Source organism: Mobula birostris, chromosome 11, assembly GCF_030028105.1.
Source record: "Mobula birostris isolate sMobBir1 chromosome 11, sMobBir1.hap1, whole genome shotgun sequence".
NCBI classification, from domain to species: domain Eukaryota; kingdom Metazoa; phylum Chordata; class Chondrichthyes; order Myliobatiformes; family Myliobatidae; genus Mobula; species Mobula birostris.
Genome location: NC_092380.1, coordinates 91,103,730 through 91,120,505, shown reverse-complemented (window position 1 = coordinate 91,120,505; position 16,776 = coordinate 91,103,730). Strand labels below are relative to the sequence as shown.

At 38.3% G+C, this 16,776-nt stretch overlaps 1 protein-coding gene across 1 annotated transcript in view; it reads left to right on the top strand.

Annotated features, from left to right (window-relative positions):
• Positions 1 to 7,126, top strand: part of lgr4 (leucine-rich repeat containing G protein-coupled receptor 4) — a 161,433-nt gene extending 154,307 nt beyond the window's left edge. The window contains exons 15-17 of the mRNA XM_072272704.1: positions 1,366 to 1,490; positions 2,833 to 2,907; positions 5,043 to 7,126. Coding sequence (XP_072128805.1) covers positions 1,366 to 1,490; positions 2,833 to 2,907; positions 5,043 to 6,319 — 1,477 coding nt within the window. The 3' untranslated portion in view covers positions 6,320 to 7,126. The remainder of the gene's footprint in view (positions 1 to 1,365; positions 1,491 to 2,832; positions 2,908 to 5,042) is intronic.
• The last annotated feature ends 9,650 nt before the right edge of the window (positions 7,127 to 16,776 follow it).

Sequence of the window (16,776 nt, the reverse complement as noted above, 5' to 3'; positions counted from 1 at the left end):
AAAATTGTAGAATATTCTCATTTGATGGCAAGTGGAGAATTACATTCAATTCTTCTTGCATTGAAAGGATAACTTGACTTTGATGTGAAACGATACTTTAACAAGAATGATATGGGGGTTAAATATAGGGCCAGTATTCTCCTATATATCAAAGATATTACTGAAATGTGTGACAAAGTATGATGGAGATTAACTTTTTTTTTCTGGTGAGCAAAATTCAGAACAAGGGTATGTAAAATTCGTGCTAAGCAAAATATGGTAGACATCTGAGCATTCTTCCGAAAAGGCAAAGTCCATTGAGAGCTTTGAAACTTAGATTAAGAGATTAATATTGCATGTTAGTTGCCATTTGACATTACTGAGCGTGACCAGCAACTTCATACTCACTGATATGCCAGCATCAATTTTGATACTGAGTCTTCTGATCCAACAAAAAAAATCTTTCAGGTCCAAGTCTTTGGATATGCTGCTCATAAGTATATTTAACTTTTTCTATTTGTTTTACAAGTTTTAGAAATGTATGTATGGCAAAACATTATTTGGCAAATCATTTAAAAGAGAATGTAATCTGTCAGCTATCACAAAGGTGAAGTTAAAAAGAACTAATACTAGCAAAGTTGGACCATTTGTATTTATCTCATGGTGATATATGTTGCTCTTCTGAATCACTTACACAATTACCAAGTGTTGTTGGCAGGTATCCAGGAACTGGTTATTTACTGGACTTTTGGCCACTGTTATTTCTGTTATAGATCTCCTTTAGTGCACAGTTTCTCCATAGCTCCTGTACTAAATCATGCACAAAGTACGAGGTAGCAATAACTCAGTTAATGTCTATGCTTGAGTTAACCCAAAATCTTTTCATGTATTTTCTTTCAAGGACTGATCTTAAAGGTTTGAATCTCAAACTGTTTGTGTAAAGGTAGCTTGCAATGTAAAACTGGGTGCCCTGTTGTAAGATTAGAGCAGCATACATTTATTAGTTATTCCTGAAAGATTAATGCCTCTGCACTAATGCACATTCATCTTGCATTGTGGCCTTGTCAAACCTAAAATCACATGAATGACAATCAACCTAAAGCTACTTTGAAGGAGAATATATTTGTGACTATCAGTGACCCATGGCATTCTCCCTTGCCCTTTCAGTCTGTAGAAAATTGCCTATAATTCTTGGGAGAAAGTCACTGTAACCCAGCTTGCTTAACCATAAGGACAATTTAGGAGAATAATAAAATTTGAGTTTTAATTGAGAGTACCTGATTCCTTGGTGAGTTTTTGCATACAGTGGAGAAATTTAATAGTTAGCCATACAGTGATGTAAATATTTTGCTTTTAAATATGATTCAAATGTTTTGCACTTTATAGGACTTTGATGGTTCCATATGCCTATCAGTGCTGTGCTTTTAGTAGCTGTGATCTCCATCAAACTGTAAATATGGAGGATACTAAAAACCAGGAAACCAGTGCTTCTCCATTAGAAAAGAAAACTGGTAAGTGCAGGCAGTTCTTTGATTAACTACTTCTAGTTGCAAGTTATTGGTTACAGGTGGTCAGCAGCCACAAGACCATGCTGATACGAAGGAAGTGTTATGTTCCACTATGCTGAAGAAATGTTAGTGTTGCTTGGTGGTGGGATGTGGGTTAGCTAGAGAGAGGGTGGGTTTTTTTATGCTTTTACCTTTGTTTGACTGCTGAGTATTATATTTTGCAGCCTAGCTAAAATTTAGCTGAGTAGCTTGGTTCTGTCAAATTCCCTTGATTTTTAATGTTAGAATTTCAAATTATATGTTGAGATATGCCAAATGAGTGATAGTTAAAATCAGATGCTTGGATCCTTGGGGCAAATCTTATGAGCTTTTTGGAGGTGGCTCTTATTAGCAATATCCCATCTCTTTCAAACTTTGGATATTGATCTTCGAATTCATTGATCAAATTCAGCATTAATTGTAAGTACCCAGGTCCACCACTACGCTGCTTTTTTCCAGCAACCTAATTGGCAATGCAAGCTAACATAATAATATCTATGCATGGGACTGAATTTTATGCAGTAATCCTTTATGTGGAGTATCATTTATGAAATCCATCTGTTTTCTACTTTCTAGTCTCTTATGTCTCCATTCATAATTTCCCCACTCCCTTAAAAGAAACTAACAAGGATTACAGTTTCTGGGGCAAATGTGTTTATTTTTACATGATCCTGTATTCATAAATTAATAGTATCCGTTGCTCTCCATAGTAGTAGTAATCACTCCACAAAAATAGGGATTACCAATTTGTAATTTTGTACATCTGTTCAATAATATCTTTTAAAATATTTGACATTTTTCAATTCTTTGACCTTCTTATGTTCATAAAATACATAATTCTGCCAGTCTGTCTTCGTTTTCTTTTGTACTCAATCCTCTGATCTCATTTCCTATTACCCTTGTATCCAGGTCACCCAATTCTGCAACTTGTATTTAGTTGCTGCAAATTTAGATACCTAATTTTAGCATGACATTCTTATATCCAGCCTTGTTTGCACTACTTGCTGCTTCACATAAACAATCCTGTCTCTCTCCTGCAGAATTGGTTTGTTGTGTAAGATTGTCAAGTTATTATTCTTAAATCAAGGATTAAATTCTGGAACTTTCAAAATACCACAATATTTCAAGGCAGCTGCATGCAACATCTTCTCAACAGCAGCTAGCAGGTGGACATAAATGTTGTTCTTCCCAGTGTTATCCACATCTCAAGACATTATAATAGCATGTTCAATTCAGCAAAAACATATTTGTGATCATTTGCAATGTTGATTTTCCTCCAGAACCTTTTAACTTTTATATTTTTAAGGCCAAAGTATTGACGATGAAATTAAGAATGATGATGAAAGGATTCAGCCAATCGTCCACTGCACTCCATCTCCAGGTACTTAACAAAGCATTTAATTGAAATCATTTTATGTGTGATGGTGTGTGACTGCAAATAGAAAATGTTATTAAAGTCTAGTTTTCTATTTATTTTGTATGTGGGGTGTCATTTCTCGCCTTAAAGAAAAGTAGTTGGATGTCATTGGTTTATCATTAGGAATCTATTTTTAAAATGGCTAGATACAACTAAACTAGGAGTAAAGGGATTAGTCTCAGAAGTAACGTTACTTTCCATCCTGACATTCTGAATTTTCTGTTAATTCAGAATCTAAAGTAGCAACTGCGTTGAAAATTGCTTCTATAAATCTTTATGTTTGGAGACCTACATGTAATTATTTTCATAAATACCTTTAAAATAACTCCAGGAATTTTTCTTGGGTTTGTACTTTTTTCCCTACTGCTGGGGTATGATTCTCTTGTCATTGGTCACTTTTTTTGGCATCTTTCTCCGAAGACTATTCTTCATTATCTTCCTAGTCGGGTAGCATAGTAGTGCAGTTATTGAGCTGCTGTTCTTCACTTTGCCTTAGACCTGAGTTCAATCCAGACTCAAGGTATTTATGTGGAATTTGCATGTTCGTTGCTCATGGATATCCCTTGAGTCCTCTGGTTCCCTCCCACTTCCTAAGACATTGGGATGTTTATAAGACACTCTAATTTGCCTGTGTTATATATGTATGTAGTAGATAACGGGGGTGGGGAGGATGGAGTTTGATGAGAATATGAGGAAAATAAAATGGGATTGTTGTGTAAGTGGGTGATTGATGGTATGCTGGTTGCAGTGAGCTGAAGGGCCTATTTCCATTCTGTGGTAAACTGATATATGTTAATGGGTGGTGAGCTATTCATTTGTGAAGCACAACGTAGAAAAGTTCAATCCCATTGCCAGAGGGATCAGAGATAGGAGCACCTACTCGTTCTTCTCCCTTGTCCACTCCAATCCCTTTCGGTCATGTGTACTGCCCTTGCATTGGTGTATTAGTTCAAATGAATGCGTTCAACTTAATATTGGCAGTAAATGGAACAATAGCAGTATTGCTGTGAATGTACGAAAACGGTGACTTTTCAGAATAGTTAATAGGAATTTTTATCTTGGATTTATCAGAGAAAATTCATCTGCGGAAAGAGAATCATGAGTTAACGTTTCAGTTCTAGCAAAAGGCTACAGACCTGAAACCTTGCTTCTGTGGAAAAGAAGTAAAGTTGTCTGACCTACTGAGTCTTTCCAGCATTTTTTGCTTTTGCTTCAAATTTCCAGCATATTTTTGTTTTTTTTAATTTTCATTAATACTAAGGCATACTTAATTTTGTTTCTCATACATCCTTGCTTTGATCCAACATGGTCAGCTGCCTTTGTCCTGCTTTTTGGAATCTCCTCACCATGTCTATTTTCTTAAACCTTTCAAAATTCTTCTGACAGTCCCCCTTTCTCTGGTGTTTTACTTTTTGTGAAGCAGTTAGGTTTTCCCTTTATATTAAGGAACTAAGTTTTTGCAGTTTGTTCTCTACTTTAAAATACATGTTTCCCTGTCCCCGGATGAGCAATCATTTTTAAACACCATTTTGTATGATGTTAGGAAAAGAGTAAACAAAAGAATACCAACTGTGACCATGAATCATTTAGTTTCTACTGTAAATACATTCTACTCGAAAGAGTAGACTATGAAAAAGTATGAATAATTTGCTAAATTAACTTGTATAATTGAACAGTCCACAAATATACTTTCATTAAGAAGAGAATCCTACAGTTTAATTGAATCAAGCTAATACAAAAGGCAATTTAATGAATTAAATTATTAATTCATTCACACTTGTGTGAAGCACTCTAGTTCAATACGTAACAGGCAGCAAAAGGAATGAGCTATTAAAGCAATCTCTTTGTGCGAATGAAGATGTTGAGGAGACAAGCTGTATTCTGTGAATGTGAAAGCCATGGACTTTTGTGTCTGAAACAATCTGGTGCTGCAGAAGAACTAACTAATCCATTATCTCCCAGAATTTATTATACAAGTTATTACTTCAAAGAAGAGGAGAGAGAAAGAAACTGTTTTATTAAGAGTTGTAGAAATCAACAAACTTACTTTGCTAAACTAGAGATAAATTATTAATGAGTTTCTATTTTCTTCTTACCAGGTGCATTCAAACCATGCCAACATTTGCTGGGAAGCTGGATGATTCGTCTGACTGTGTGGTTCATCTTTCTGGTGGCACTAATTTTCAATATTCTTGTTGTCGTAACAACATTTGCATCATGCGCTCCATTGTCTTCTGCTAAGCTGTTTGTGGGTTTGATAGCAGCAGCCAATCTCTTAATGGGAGTATATACTGGTATCCTGACTATTCTAGATTCAGTGTCTTGGGGAAAATTTTCTCAATTTGGTGCCTGGTGGGAGACGGGATGTGGCTGCAAAGTTGCTGGATTCCTCGCTATGTTCTCTTCTGAAGCGTCCATTTTTTTCCTTACCTTGGCATCCTTTGAACGGACTATGACCGCACGTGATCTAATCAAAAAAGGAAAAAGCCATCGTCTGATACACTTTCAGGTAGCTGCTACCCTTGCTGTTTTGTTTGCTGCCGTAATAGCTTGTCTCCCATGGTTTCATATTGGAGAATTCTCAGCATCTCCACTCTGTTTGCCCTTCCCTACTGGTGAGTCTCCTTCCTTGGGTTATACAGTGACTCTCGTGCTGCTAAATTCAGTGGCCTTCCTGATAATGGCAATTGTCTACACAAAGCTCTACTGCAATTTGGAGAAAGAGGATCTTGCAGAAAATTCTCAGACAAGTATGATTAAGCATATTGCGTGGTTAATTTTCACCAACTGTATTTTCTTCTGTCCTGTTGCTTTCTTCTCATTTGCACCTCTCATCAGCGCAATCTCCATCAGTCCTGAAATAATGAAGTCTGTAACACTTATCTTTTTTCCACTGCCTGCTTGTCTGAACCCTGTTTTATATGTTTTCTTCAATCCACGATTCAAGCAAGACTGGAATATGTTAAAATGGCGCCCAAAGCAGAAAGATAAATTGATTGCAGCGACAATGAACTCTCAAAACAGCTGTATGACACCAGAATTTTACTACGATTGTGGAATGTATACCGACCTACATGGTAATCTTACGGTATGTGACTGTTGTGAGTCACTGTTACTAACAAAACCTTCAACGTGCAAGCACTTAGTGAAGTCACATAGCTGCCCAGCCCTGGCTGTGGTTCCATGCCAGCGGCCCAGTGGCTACTGGTCAGACTGTGGGACTCAGTCTGCTCACTCAGAATATGCTGATGAAGGGGACTCGTTTGTTTCAGATAGTTCTGACCAAGTACAGGCCTGTGGGAGGGCCTGCTTCTATCAAAGTCGGGGATTTCCTTTGGTTCACTATGCATATAATAGTCCAAGAATCAAGGACTAACTGCACAAGACTTAATCTAATATATGGACACTTAGAAACAATCTAATTTTTCTTGGTGTAAACTTTTATTCTGGGAAGCACTTTTTCTTCAATCTGACATTTGTCAAAAGAAAAGGGAATCATGGTAGTAAGTTTTTTTTTGAGCCATCTGTTCTTGCAAAAAGAGAAGTACCCAAACAGATTAACTGTGTGTCCATGCTATATAATAACAGACTTACAAAAGTGTTTGTAAATTTGTTCCAAGAAGATTTATTTTTAAAATAATATCTATGATTCATCCTGTTTCATAGTCATTTTGCTGTGTTTTTGGGCATTGTGTAGCTGTTCGCTTACAACTGCTGTTTAATGTCATTTTATGGAAAACTCACTGCCAGTTTTGTTATTTCTTTTAATCAGTTTCCCTAGTGAGTAACATAACACTTGCCTACATTGCAAAATAAACAGAAGCTCCACACAGTTAGCATATTAAAAAAGTGAATACCATTTTTTTGGGTTCATTACTTGTAGCTCCTCAGATGGTTAGGAGATGCCAAAAAATTACTTCCAAAACTGAAATTTCAGGAATGGATTGTAGATATTGTGCATATGTTCTCAAATTTGTATTGTAAATTATTGGATTGAAAATATAAGGGGTATGATTTTATGTACTCATTTTAAGTAATGGTAACTACCTCTTAAAGTTAACCACCAGTAGCTGTTTATCCGACTATGGTCTATATACAGTACATGGTTTTAACAATTCTTGTAAATAGTTTTGGATGTACATTATCATCATGTTATAAAAATAAAGCAATCTTTGTAAATCAATATTGCAATGTAACTTTTTGTAGCTTTAAATCATGTTGAAGGGAATATTAATATTGTGATTTTAAGCCAAATATACAATACTAAAATGTTTTTAAATCTTCAGTTTTCCATTGTGTTTAATTTATAATCACAAATCTCTCAGAAAAAGCCTTCTGGAATTTACTTTGTGTCTTGGCTAAAAGTGATAGTAAATATATATCTGATTCAAAGTAAAGCACTCTCTTAACAAAAGCCACACATTGCCCAAACAGGTTCAACATCTGTGGTAACATAAGATTGAAGGAAATTTCTTGCAAGATGTTGATTGTATTGATTGCAAATTAAGGAGTTCAGACATATCCTAAAAAGGTGCACATTTTTAATGATCAAATTGCTATTTTTTTAAATATGGCTCCCTGGATTTTCATTCTACAATTGATTAGAACTGCCCACTTACTACATGTGTTGGTGTTACTAGCAAAAACATAGAAACTTAAGAAATGATAGTGAAAGTCGGGTTTTTAAAACTGATATACAAGGCATAGGCACATGCAGATCTTCTGTTTCTCCGGCCTGTGCTCTTCCATTGATCGTAACTTTACTGAGGCATCTATATCTGTCTCATTAATTTTGTAGTCTTGGCAGTTACCTTTTCAAAAAAAATAGTAACATGCACCTGCGCAAGAAATTGAGAAACAAGAATCTAAGAGTTTTAATAAATGAGTTCTATTGGAAACCATAGCAAAGGGACCATTTGTGTTTAGATGGTTCAGATTTTGACCTGGACTCTCAGAATTTGATATTTTAATCTGAAAACTTGTTTTAAAAAAGCTTAAGGATAGCATTGATTAATTGAATGAGCAGAGAGAGTTATCTATATACAAACGTGTATATAGTAATGTAATTTGGGGGCAAATACATGAAAAATACAGTACTGTGCAGAAATCTTAGGCACCCTACATTTTTTATATAAATTTTGTTTTAGATGGTTTTTATCTTCTACATTAGTGTGTCAGTAGAAAAGAACACATTTTAGATTTCTAAACATTCACTTTCCAAATAAAATGTTATAGAGAACTTTTTGTATTTCTTTAAAGAAAGTAATATATTAAGTAAAAGGCCACTTTTCAAATAAAAAAAACTTGATTATTTTGAAAGTATATAGGCCAGTGCTTGATTAAACAAAGATAACAAACAGAATACTAATGAGCGATGGCATAGTGAATTGAATGAACTAAACAGATTAACTGATACAGGTGTAGAAGGAATCAAACTGGGTTAAGGACAAATAAACTAAAATGTGAGTGTGCCAGGTGTGACAATTTAACCTTTAAATCATCAATTTTTACAGCATGGCAAGAGTGAGTACAGCTAGAAAAATCAAGATGATATTCCTGCATCAGCAAGGTTTCTCTCGAGCAGAAATTTCACTGCAGAAAGGAGTTTCAAGAGGTGCTGTCCGATCTCTTCTGAAGAAGCACAAAGAAACGGGTGAGGTTGAGGACCAGAAACACAGTGTTCAGTCACAAAAACTGAGTGCAGCAGACGAGAGAAACATCAAACTCACGTCCCTTATAAATCAGATGAAGTCCAGCACTGCTATCAGCTCTGAGCTCATAGAAGCCAATGGAACCCAAGTGCACCCTCTACAGAAGTGGTCTTCATGGACGCATTGCTGCCAGAAAGCCATTCCTCCAAAGCAGAAACAAAGCCATGAAACTTCTACACACAAAAACACAAGGACTGGGGTGCTGATCAATGGCAACAAGTACCTCTCTGATGAGTCAAAATTTCAAGTTTTTTGGTCAAACCGGAGGCAGTTTGTCTGTAGAAGAGCTGGAGAGTGCTACACGGATGAGTGTCTGCAGCCAACAGTGAAGCATGGCAACGGGCCCTTGCAGGTTTGGGCCTGCATTTCTGCAAATAGAGTTTGTGATCAGGTCAGAATTAATGGAATGTTCAATGCTGAGAAGTACAAGTAAATGCTCATTCATCACACAATATCATTAGAGCCTGATTGGTCCTAACTTCATTCTACAGCAAGACCATGACTTCAAACCCACGGCCAAGGTCATAAAGAACTAACCAGCAAAAAGAACAACAGTTTTGCAGCAGATGATATGGCTTCCAAAGAGCCCTGATCTCAACATCATTAAAGCTGTCTGGGATTAATTAGAGAGACAGAAGCAAGTGAGACAGCCAAAGTCTGCAGAAGGACTGTGGCAAATTCTCCAAGGTGCTTGGAACAACCACCAGCTGATTTTCTTATAAAACTGCACAACAGTGTACCTAAGAGAACTGATGCAGTTTTAAATGTGGTCATATCAAGTATTAATTTGGTTTAGTTTTTTTTACTGTTTACTGATCTTTATAGTTTTTTTTTGATATTTAGAAACTTTTCATTATTTTTGAAAGCATTTTAACTTTACAATTTTTTTTTACATGTGCCTAAGACTTTTGCACAGGATAGTATTTGCAAGCAGTTAATAAAGGAAACCGTACTCTTTGTTCAAATACATTTATCCAGAAGTACAAGTAGGTAAAGCAATTTTTTTTTAAAGTTTCTAATTTGCAATGTCTAAGAAGGCAGAAATGTGAAATAAAACGGCAACATTTTAATTCTGGTGCAGATGAATTTATGTAAAGTTTTGTGCACAAGAAGCGCCTATTGGAGTACTGTAAGTAGAAGATCTGGAGTATGCAAAGCATGGGAAATTGTTGCTGAGTTAGAATTAATTCTAGGTGGGACAAAGAAAGGTTAATTACATAAGTATTGTTCTTCATGGTTATATTTTAGAAAACTGTTAAATTATAATTCCCATTACATGTTAAATAATGCACAGATTCCAACCCATTTAAAATATTAGTTCAAGTTCAATGTTCTGTGCAAAGTACTTTTATTTAACTGTGAATCATGCTCACTTAATGAAGTTTATTGGATCTACAGTATGGGATATGTGACTGATTTTTTAAATGATTATAGAACACATCAACAGATTCTCCATTTCCTAATATTTAGCATGTTGCTGGTTATAGCTACAGGACATATAAATGCCCAGTCAATTCTTTGATTTGTTTATAATATATTCCCAAGTAACTGGATGCCAGCAACCTAAGTGAGGCATTTGTACGACCTGTGTTCAAAGTAAGCATTTTAAAATGCTTTGAATTCACTCTCATTACTAAAATTTAGGATTTTTTCCCTAGCTGATCGTGACATAACTGTGCTACTAATGGAACTGCTGCTTCACAGCACCAAAGACCCAGGTTTGGACCTGACCTTTTAGGTCGTCTGTGGAATTTGCATATTCTTATATGAATGCATGAATTACTCCATTTTCCAGCTATGTCCTAAAGACCCACAGAATACTAGGTTAATTGGTACCTATAAATTGTCTCTGATATGTGATAACTCCCTGCTCTTAAAGTCAATACCTCTAGCAATGAAGGCCAAGGTTCCATTTGCCGCCTTGATACCCTGCTGCACTTACAAACCAACATTTTGTGATTCATGCACAAGCACTCCCTTCTGCACAGCTGCATGCTACAATTTTTTACCATTTAAATAATAATCTGATATTCTATTTTTCCTTCTAAAGTGGAGGACCTTGCATTTACCAACATTGTACTCCGTATCCCAGACCCTTGTCCACTCAGTTAACCTATCTATACCTCTCTGCAGGAGATGGAATATCTCCAATGGAATGATAGGGAAACATTGGAATTATATGGTGACATAGGATCAGAGAATATTCAATCTTTGAGGGTGGAGTTAAGAAACTGAAAGGGTTAAAAAAAAACCATTATGGAAATCATATATAGGCCTCCAAATAGTAGCCAAGATGTGGGGTTGAGATTGCAAAGGGAGCTGAAAAATGCATGTAATAAAGGTAATGACACAATTGTAATTGGGACTTCAGTGTGCAAGGGGATTGAGAAAATCAGGTTGGTATCGGATTGCAAGAGAGGGAATTTGCTGAATGCCTCTGAGATGGCTTTTTAACAGCAGCCTGTGCTCAACCTACTAGAGGAAAGGCCATCTTAGATTGGATGTTGTGTTATAACCCAGATCGTATTAAGGAGCTTAATGTAAAGGAACCCTTAGGAGACAGTGATCATAATATGGTTGAATTTATACTGCAGTTTGAGAGGGAGAAGTACAAGTCGCAAGTATCAGTATCACAATGGAATAAAGGGAATTACAGAGGCATGAGAGAGGAGCTTCCCCAGGTGGATTGGAGGAGGATACTGGCGAGGATGACAGCAGAGAAGAGATGGCTAAAGATTCCGGGAATAGTTCACAAGGTGCAGGTTAGATATGTCCCATAGAAGAAGTTGTTCTCAACTGGCTGGGTAGGTAACTGTGGCTAACAAGGGAAGTTAAGGACTGCCTAAAAGCCAAGGAAAGGGCGTATAAGGTACCAAAAACGGGAAGTGTTTGAAATCCAATAAAAAGCAACTTTAAAAAAAAAAAGCTGTAAGAAGGGAAAAGATGAAATTTGAGGGCAAACTAGCCAATACTATAAAACAGAATACTAAAAGTTTTTTTTTTTAGTTTTATCAAAGGGTAAAAAGGTGAGAGTTGATATTGGACCACTGGAAAATGATGCTGATGAGGTAGTAATAGGGGTCAAAGAAATGGCATCAGTCCTCACTGAGGAAGACACCAACAGTGTGCCAAAGATCCATGAGTATCAGGGAGCAGGAGTGAGCGCCATTGCTATTACAATGGAAAAAGTGCTAGGCAAACTCAGGTTTTAAGGAGGATAAATCACCTGGACTAGATGGACTACATCCCAGAGTCCTGAGAGAGGTCACTGAAGAGGTAACGGATTCATTGGTCATAATTTTTCAAGAATCACTTGATTCTGGCATGGTCCTGGAGGACTGGAAGATTACAAATGTCACTCCACTCTTTAAGAAGGAAGGAAGGCAAACGAAAGGAAATTATAGGCCAGTTAGCCTAACCTGAGTGGTTGGGAAACTGTTGGAGTCTATTATCAAGGATGAGGTTTCAGAGTACTTGGAAACTAATGATAATATGTCAAAGTCAGCATGGTTTCTGGAAAGGGAATTCTTGCCTAACAAATCTGTTAGAGTTCTTCGAGGAAGTAGCAAGCAGGGTGGACAAAGGAGAAGCAGTGGATGTCATTTACTTAGATTTTCAGAAGGCGTTTGATAAGGTGCCACATATGAGGCTGTTTAACAAGATAAAATCCTAAGTTGTTACGGGAAAGATACAGGCATGAATAGAGGAATGGCTGACATGCAGGAGGCAGCGAGTGGAAATAAAAGGGGCCTTATCTGGTTGGCTTCCAGTGACTAGTGGTGTTCCTCAAGGGTCAGTATTGGGACCACTACTTTTCACAGTGTTTGTCAATGATATGGATTATTGGATTGATTGGTTTGTGGTCAAGCTTGTGGATGATACAAAGTTAGGTGGATGGGTAGGTTGTGCTGAGGAAGCAATGCAATTGCACCAGGACTTAGACAAACTGGAAGAGTGGGCAAACATGTGGCAGATGAAATACATGGGAATGTATGATAATGCATTTTGGTAAAAGTAACAATAGTGTGGACTATTATCTAAATGGGGAGGCTGAAATATCAGACCTGTAGAGGGACATAGGAGACCTTGTGCAAGACTCCCTGAAGGTTAATTTACAGGTTGTGTCTGGTAAAGAAGGCAACTGCAATGTTGGCATTTATTTCAAGGGGAATAGAATATAAAAGCAAGGAGATGAAGCTGAGCCATTATATGACACTAGTGAGGCTGCATTTGGAGTATTGTCAACACAGTTTTGGGCCCCATATCTCAGAAAGGATGTGTTGTCATCGCAGAGTCCAGGGGAGATTTCTTAAGATGATTCTGGGAATGAAGAAGTTACTATATGAGGAGCGTTTGGCAGCTTCAGGTCTATACTCACTGGAATTTAGAAGATCTCATTAAAGCCTACTGAACGTTGAAAGGACTAGATAGGGTGGAGGAATCCAGAACTAGTGGGCACAGCCTCGAAGTTGAGGGGTGACCTTTTAGAACAGAGGTAAAGAGGCATTTTTTTTTTGCCGGAGAGTAGTGAATCTGTGGAATGTTCTGCCACAGACTGCGGTGGAGGACAAGTCCGTGGGTATATTTAAGGCGCAAGTTGATTGTTTCCTGATCAGTCAAGGCATCAAAGGATATGGTGAGAAGGCAGGTGTATGGGGTTGAGTGGGATCTTAGATCAGCCATAGGACCGTAAGATATAGGAACAGATATAAGCCATTCAGCTCGAGTCCGCACTGCCATTCAATCATGGACTGATCCAATTCTTCCAGTCATCCCCACTTCACTGGCTTCTCCCCATACCCTTTGATGCCCTGGCTAATCAAGAGCCTATCTATCTCTGTCTTAAATGCACCCAATGACTTGGCCTCCACAGCGGCTCATGGCAACGAATTCCACAGATTTACCACCCTTTGACTGAAGTAATTTCTCTGCATCTCTGTTCTAAATGGATGTCCTTCAATCCTAAAGTCATGCTCTTTTGTCCTAGACTCCTTTACCATAGGAAATAACTTTGCCATATCTAATCTGTTCAGGCCTTTTAACATTTGGAATGTTTCTATGAGATCCCCCTCATTCTCCTGAACTCCAGGGAATACAGCCCAAGAGCTGCCAGATGTTCCTCATACAGTAACACTTTTATTCCTGGAATCATTCTCGTGAATCTTCTCTGAACCCTCTCCAATGTCAGTATATCCTTTCTAAAATAAGGAGCCCAAAACTGCACACAATACTCCCAAGTGTGGTCTCACCAGTGCCTTATAGAGCCTCAACATCACATCTCTGCTCTTATATTCTATACCTCTAGAAATGAATGCCAACATTGCATTCACCTTCTTCACCATCGACTCAACCTGGAGGGTAACCTTTAGGGTATCTTGCACAAGGACTCCCAAGTCCCTTTGCATCTCTGCAGTTTGAATTCTCTCCCCATCTAAATAATAGTCTGCCCATTTATTTCTTCCACCAAAGTGCATGACCATACACTTTCCAACATTGTATTTCATATGCCACTTCTTTGCCCATTCCCCTAAACTATCTAAGTCTCTCTGCAGGCTCTCTGTTTCCTCAACACTACCCGCTCCTCCACCCATCATTGTATCAAGGCAAATTTAGCCACAAATCCATCAATCTCATAGTCCAAATCATTGACATACATTGTAAAAAGCAGTAGTCCTAACACCGACCCCTGTGAAGCTCCACTGGTAACCGGCAGCCAGCCAGAATAGGATCCCTTTATTCCCACTGTATGTTTTCTGCCGATCAGCCAATGCTCCCCCTATGCTAGTAACTTCCCTGTAATTCCATGGGTTTTTAACTTGCTAAGCACTCTCATGTGCGGCACCTTGTCGAAGGCCTTCTGAAAATTTAAGTACGCCACATCTACTGCATCTCCTTTGTCTACCCTGCTTGTAATTTCCTCAAAAAAATTGCAGTAGGTTAGTCAGGTAGGATTTTCCTTTCAAGAAACCATGCTAGCTTTGGTCTATCTTGTCATGTGCCTCCGGGTATTCTGTAATCTCATCCCTAACAATCGATTCCAACAACTTCCCAACCACTGATGTCAGGCTAAAGGCTGATTTATACTTGTGCGTCAAATGTATGGCGTAGCGGCATACCCTACGCTGTACTCTACGCTGTAGCCTAACGCGCACCTCTCCCAAAATGTAACGATGCGTTGCGGTGTAGCAGACCGCAACAACTGTGATTGGTCTGCTTAGTAGCATCGCATTTCCTCCTATGCTGCAATAGCTTGCCATTGGGTGACTGAAGGGCAGGGAAGGAACTCTGGTTGCAATGCTTTCCATAAAGCTTTACAGACCTCTGAAATTATGGAGGACCCTGTGCTTGATGCCAGTTTGTACCTAGCTGCTACAGTCTGTTGACTTCCATCTGAAGCTAAAACTCGTATGGTGATTGCCAGTCTCTGAGTGTACTGTGCATACACTGATGCGAAATAAAATGTTGGAGACGATGAATCAAATCGTCAAATCTACCTGCCGACATCTGAAAATATTTGAAATGCATTTCCTTGTCCATGTCTCAGTGGCCAGACAAGCACAGAAAATTCACTCTCCTTCAGTTTCAGTTGCCTTTGTTTGAAGTTCGAGTTTCTTCGTGTTGAGTTTCAACACAAAGAAACCCAACACAGTGGCATAGAAACCCCACCGCCGACTAGCGTTTTGGCGATGAATTGCAGAGCGACACAGGCATACCAACGCACAAGTATAAATGCTCACAACGGCGTAGCCCACTCACGTAGGCTACGGCATAAGCTAGTACGCACAAGTATAAATCAGCCTTAACAGGTCTATAGTTTTTTTGCTGCTGCCTCCCACCCTTCTTAAATAGCGGAGTAACATTTGCAGATTTCCAATCATCTGGTATAATGCCAGAAACTAGCAATTCTTGAAAGATCATTGTTAATGCCTGAAATCTCTCAAGCTACTTCCTTCAGAACCCTAGGTGCATTCCATCAGGTCCAGGAGATTTATCCACCCTCAGGCCATTAAGCTTCCTGATCACCTTCTCAGTTGTAATTTTCACTGCACATAACTTCACTTCCTTGACACTCTTGAATATCCAGTATACTGCAGATGTCTTCCACTATGAAGACTGATGCAAAATACGCATTCAGTTCCTCTGCTTTCTCTCTGTCTCTCATTACAATATCTCCAGCGTCATTTTTCTATTGGTCCTGTATCTACCCTCAACTCTCTTTTATCCTTTACATACTTCAAAAAGCTTTTAGTATCTTCTTTGATATTAGTCGCTAGCTTCTTTCATAATTCATCTTTTCCTTCCTAATGACCTTCTTACTTTCCTTCTGTAAGTTTTTAAAAGCTTCCCAATCCTCTATCTTCCAACTAGCTTTGGCTTCCTTGTATGTCCTCTCTTTTGCTTTTACTTTGACTCTGACTTCACTTGTCAGCCACGGTAGTGTCCTTCTTCCATTCGAAAATTCCTTCTTATTTGGAATATATCTGTCTTGCACTCCCCTCATTTTTCGCAGAAACTCCAGTCATTTGTCCTTCCTGCTAGTGTCCCTTTCCAGTCAACCTTGGCCAGTTCCCCTCTGATGCCATTGTAATTTCCTTCATTCCACTGAAATACCGCCACATTGGAATTTAGTTTCTCCTTCTCAAATTTCAAAGTGAACTGGAACATGTTATGATCACTGTTCCTTAAGGGTTCCTTAACCTTAAGCTCTCGTATCACCTAACATCCAATCCACCACAGCCGATCCCCTAGTGGGTTCAACACAAGCTGTTCTAAAAAGCCATCCATTAGACATTCTCCAAATTCTTTCTCTTGAGGTCCAGTACTGGCCTGGTTTTCCCAATTCATTTTCATGTTAAAATCCCCAATGATTATCATGACATTACCCTTCTGACACGCTATTTCTCTCTCCTGCTGTAATTTGTAATCCACATCCCAGCTGCTGTTTCGAGGCCTGTATACAACTGTCATTAGGGTCCTTTTACCCTTGCCATTTCTTAACTCAACCCATAGAGAATCTACACCTTCCAATCCTATGTCATCCCTTTCTAATGATATAATATTTTTTCTTATACACAGGGCCACACCACCCCCTCTGCCAACTAACCTGTCTTTCTGATACACT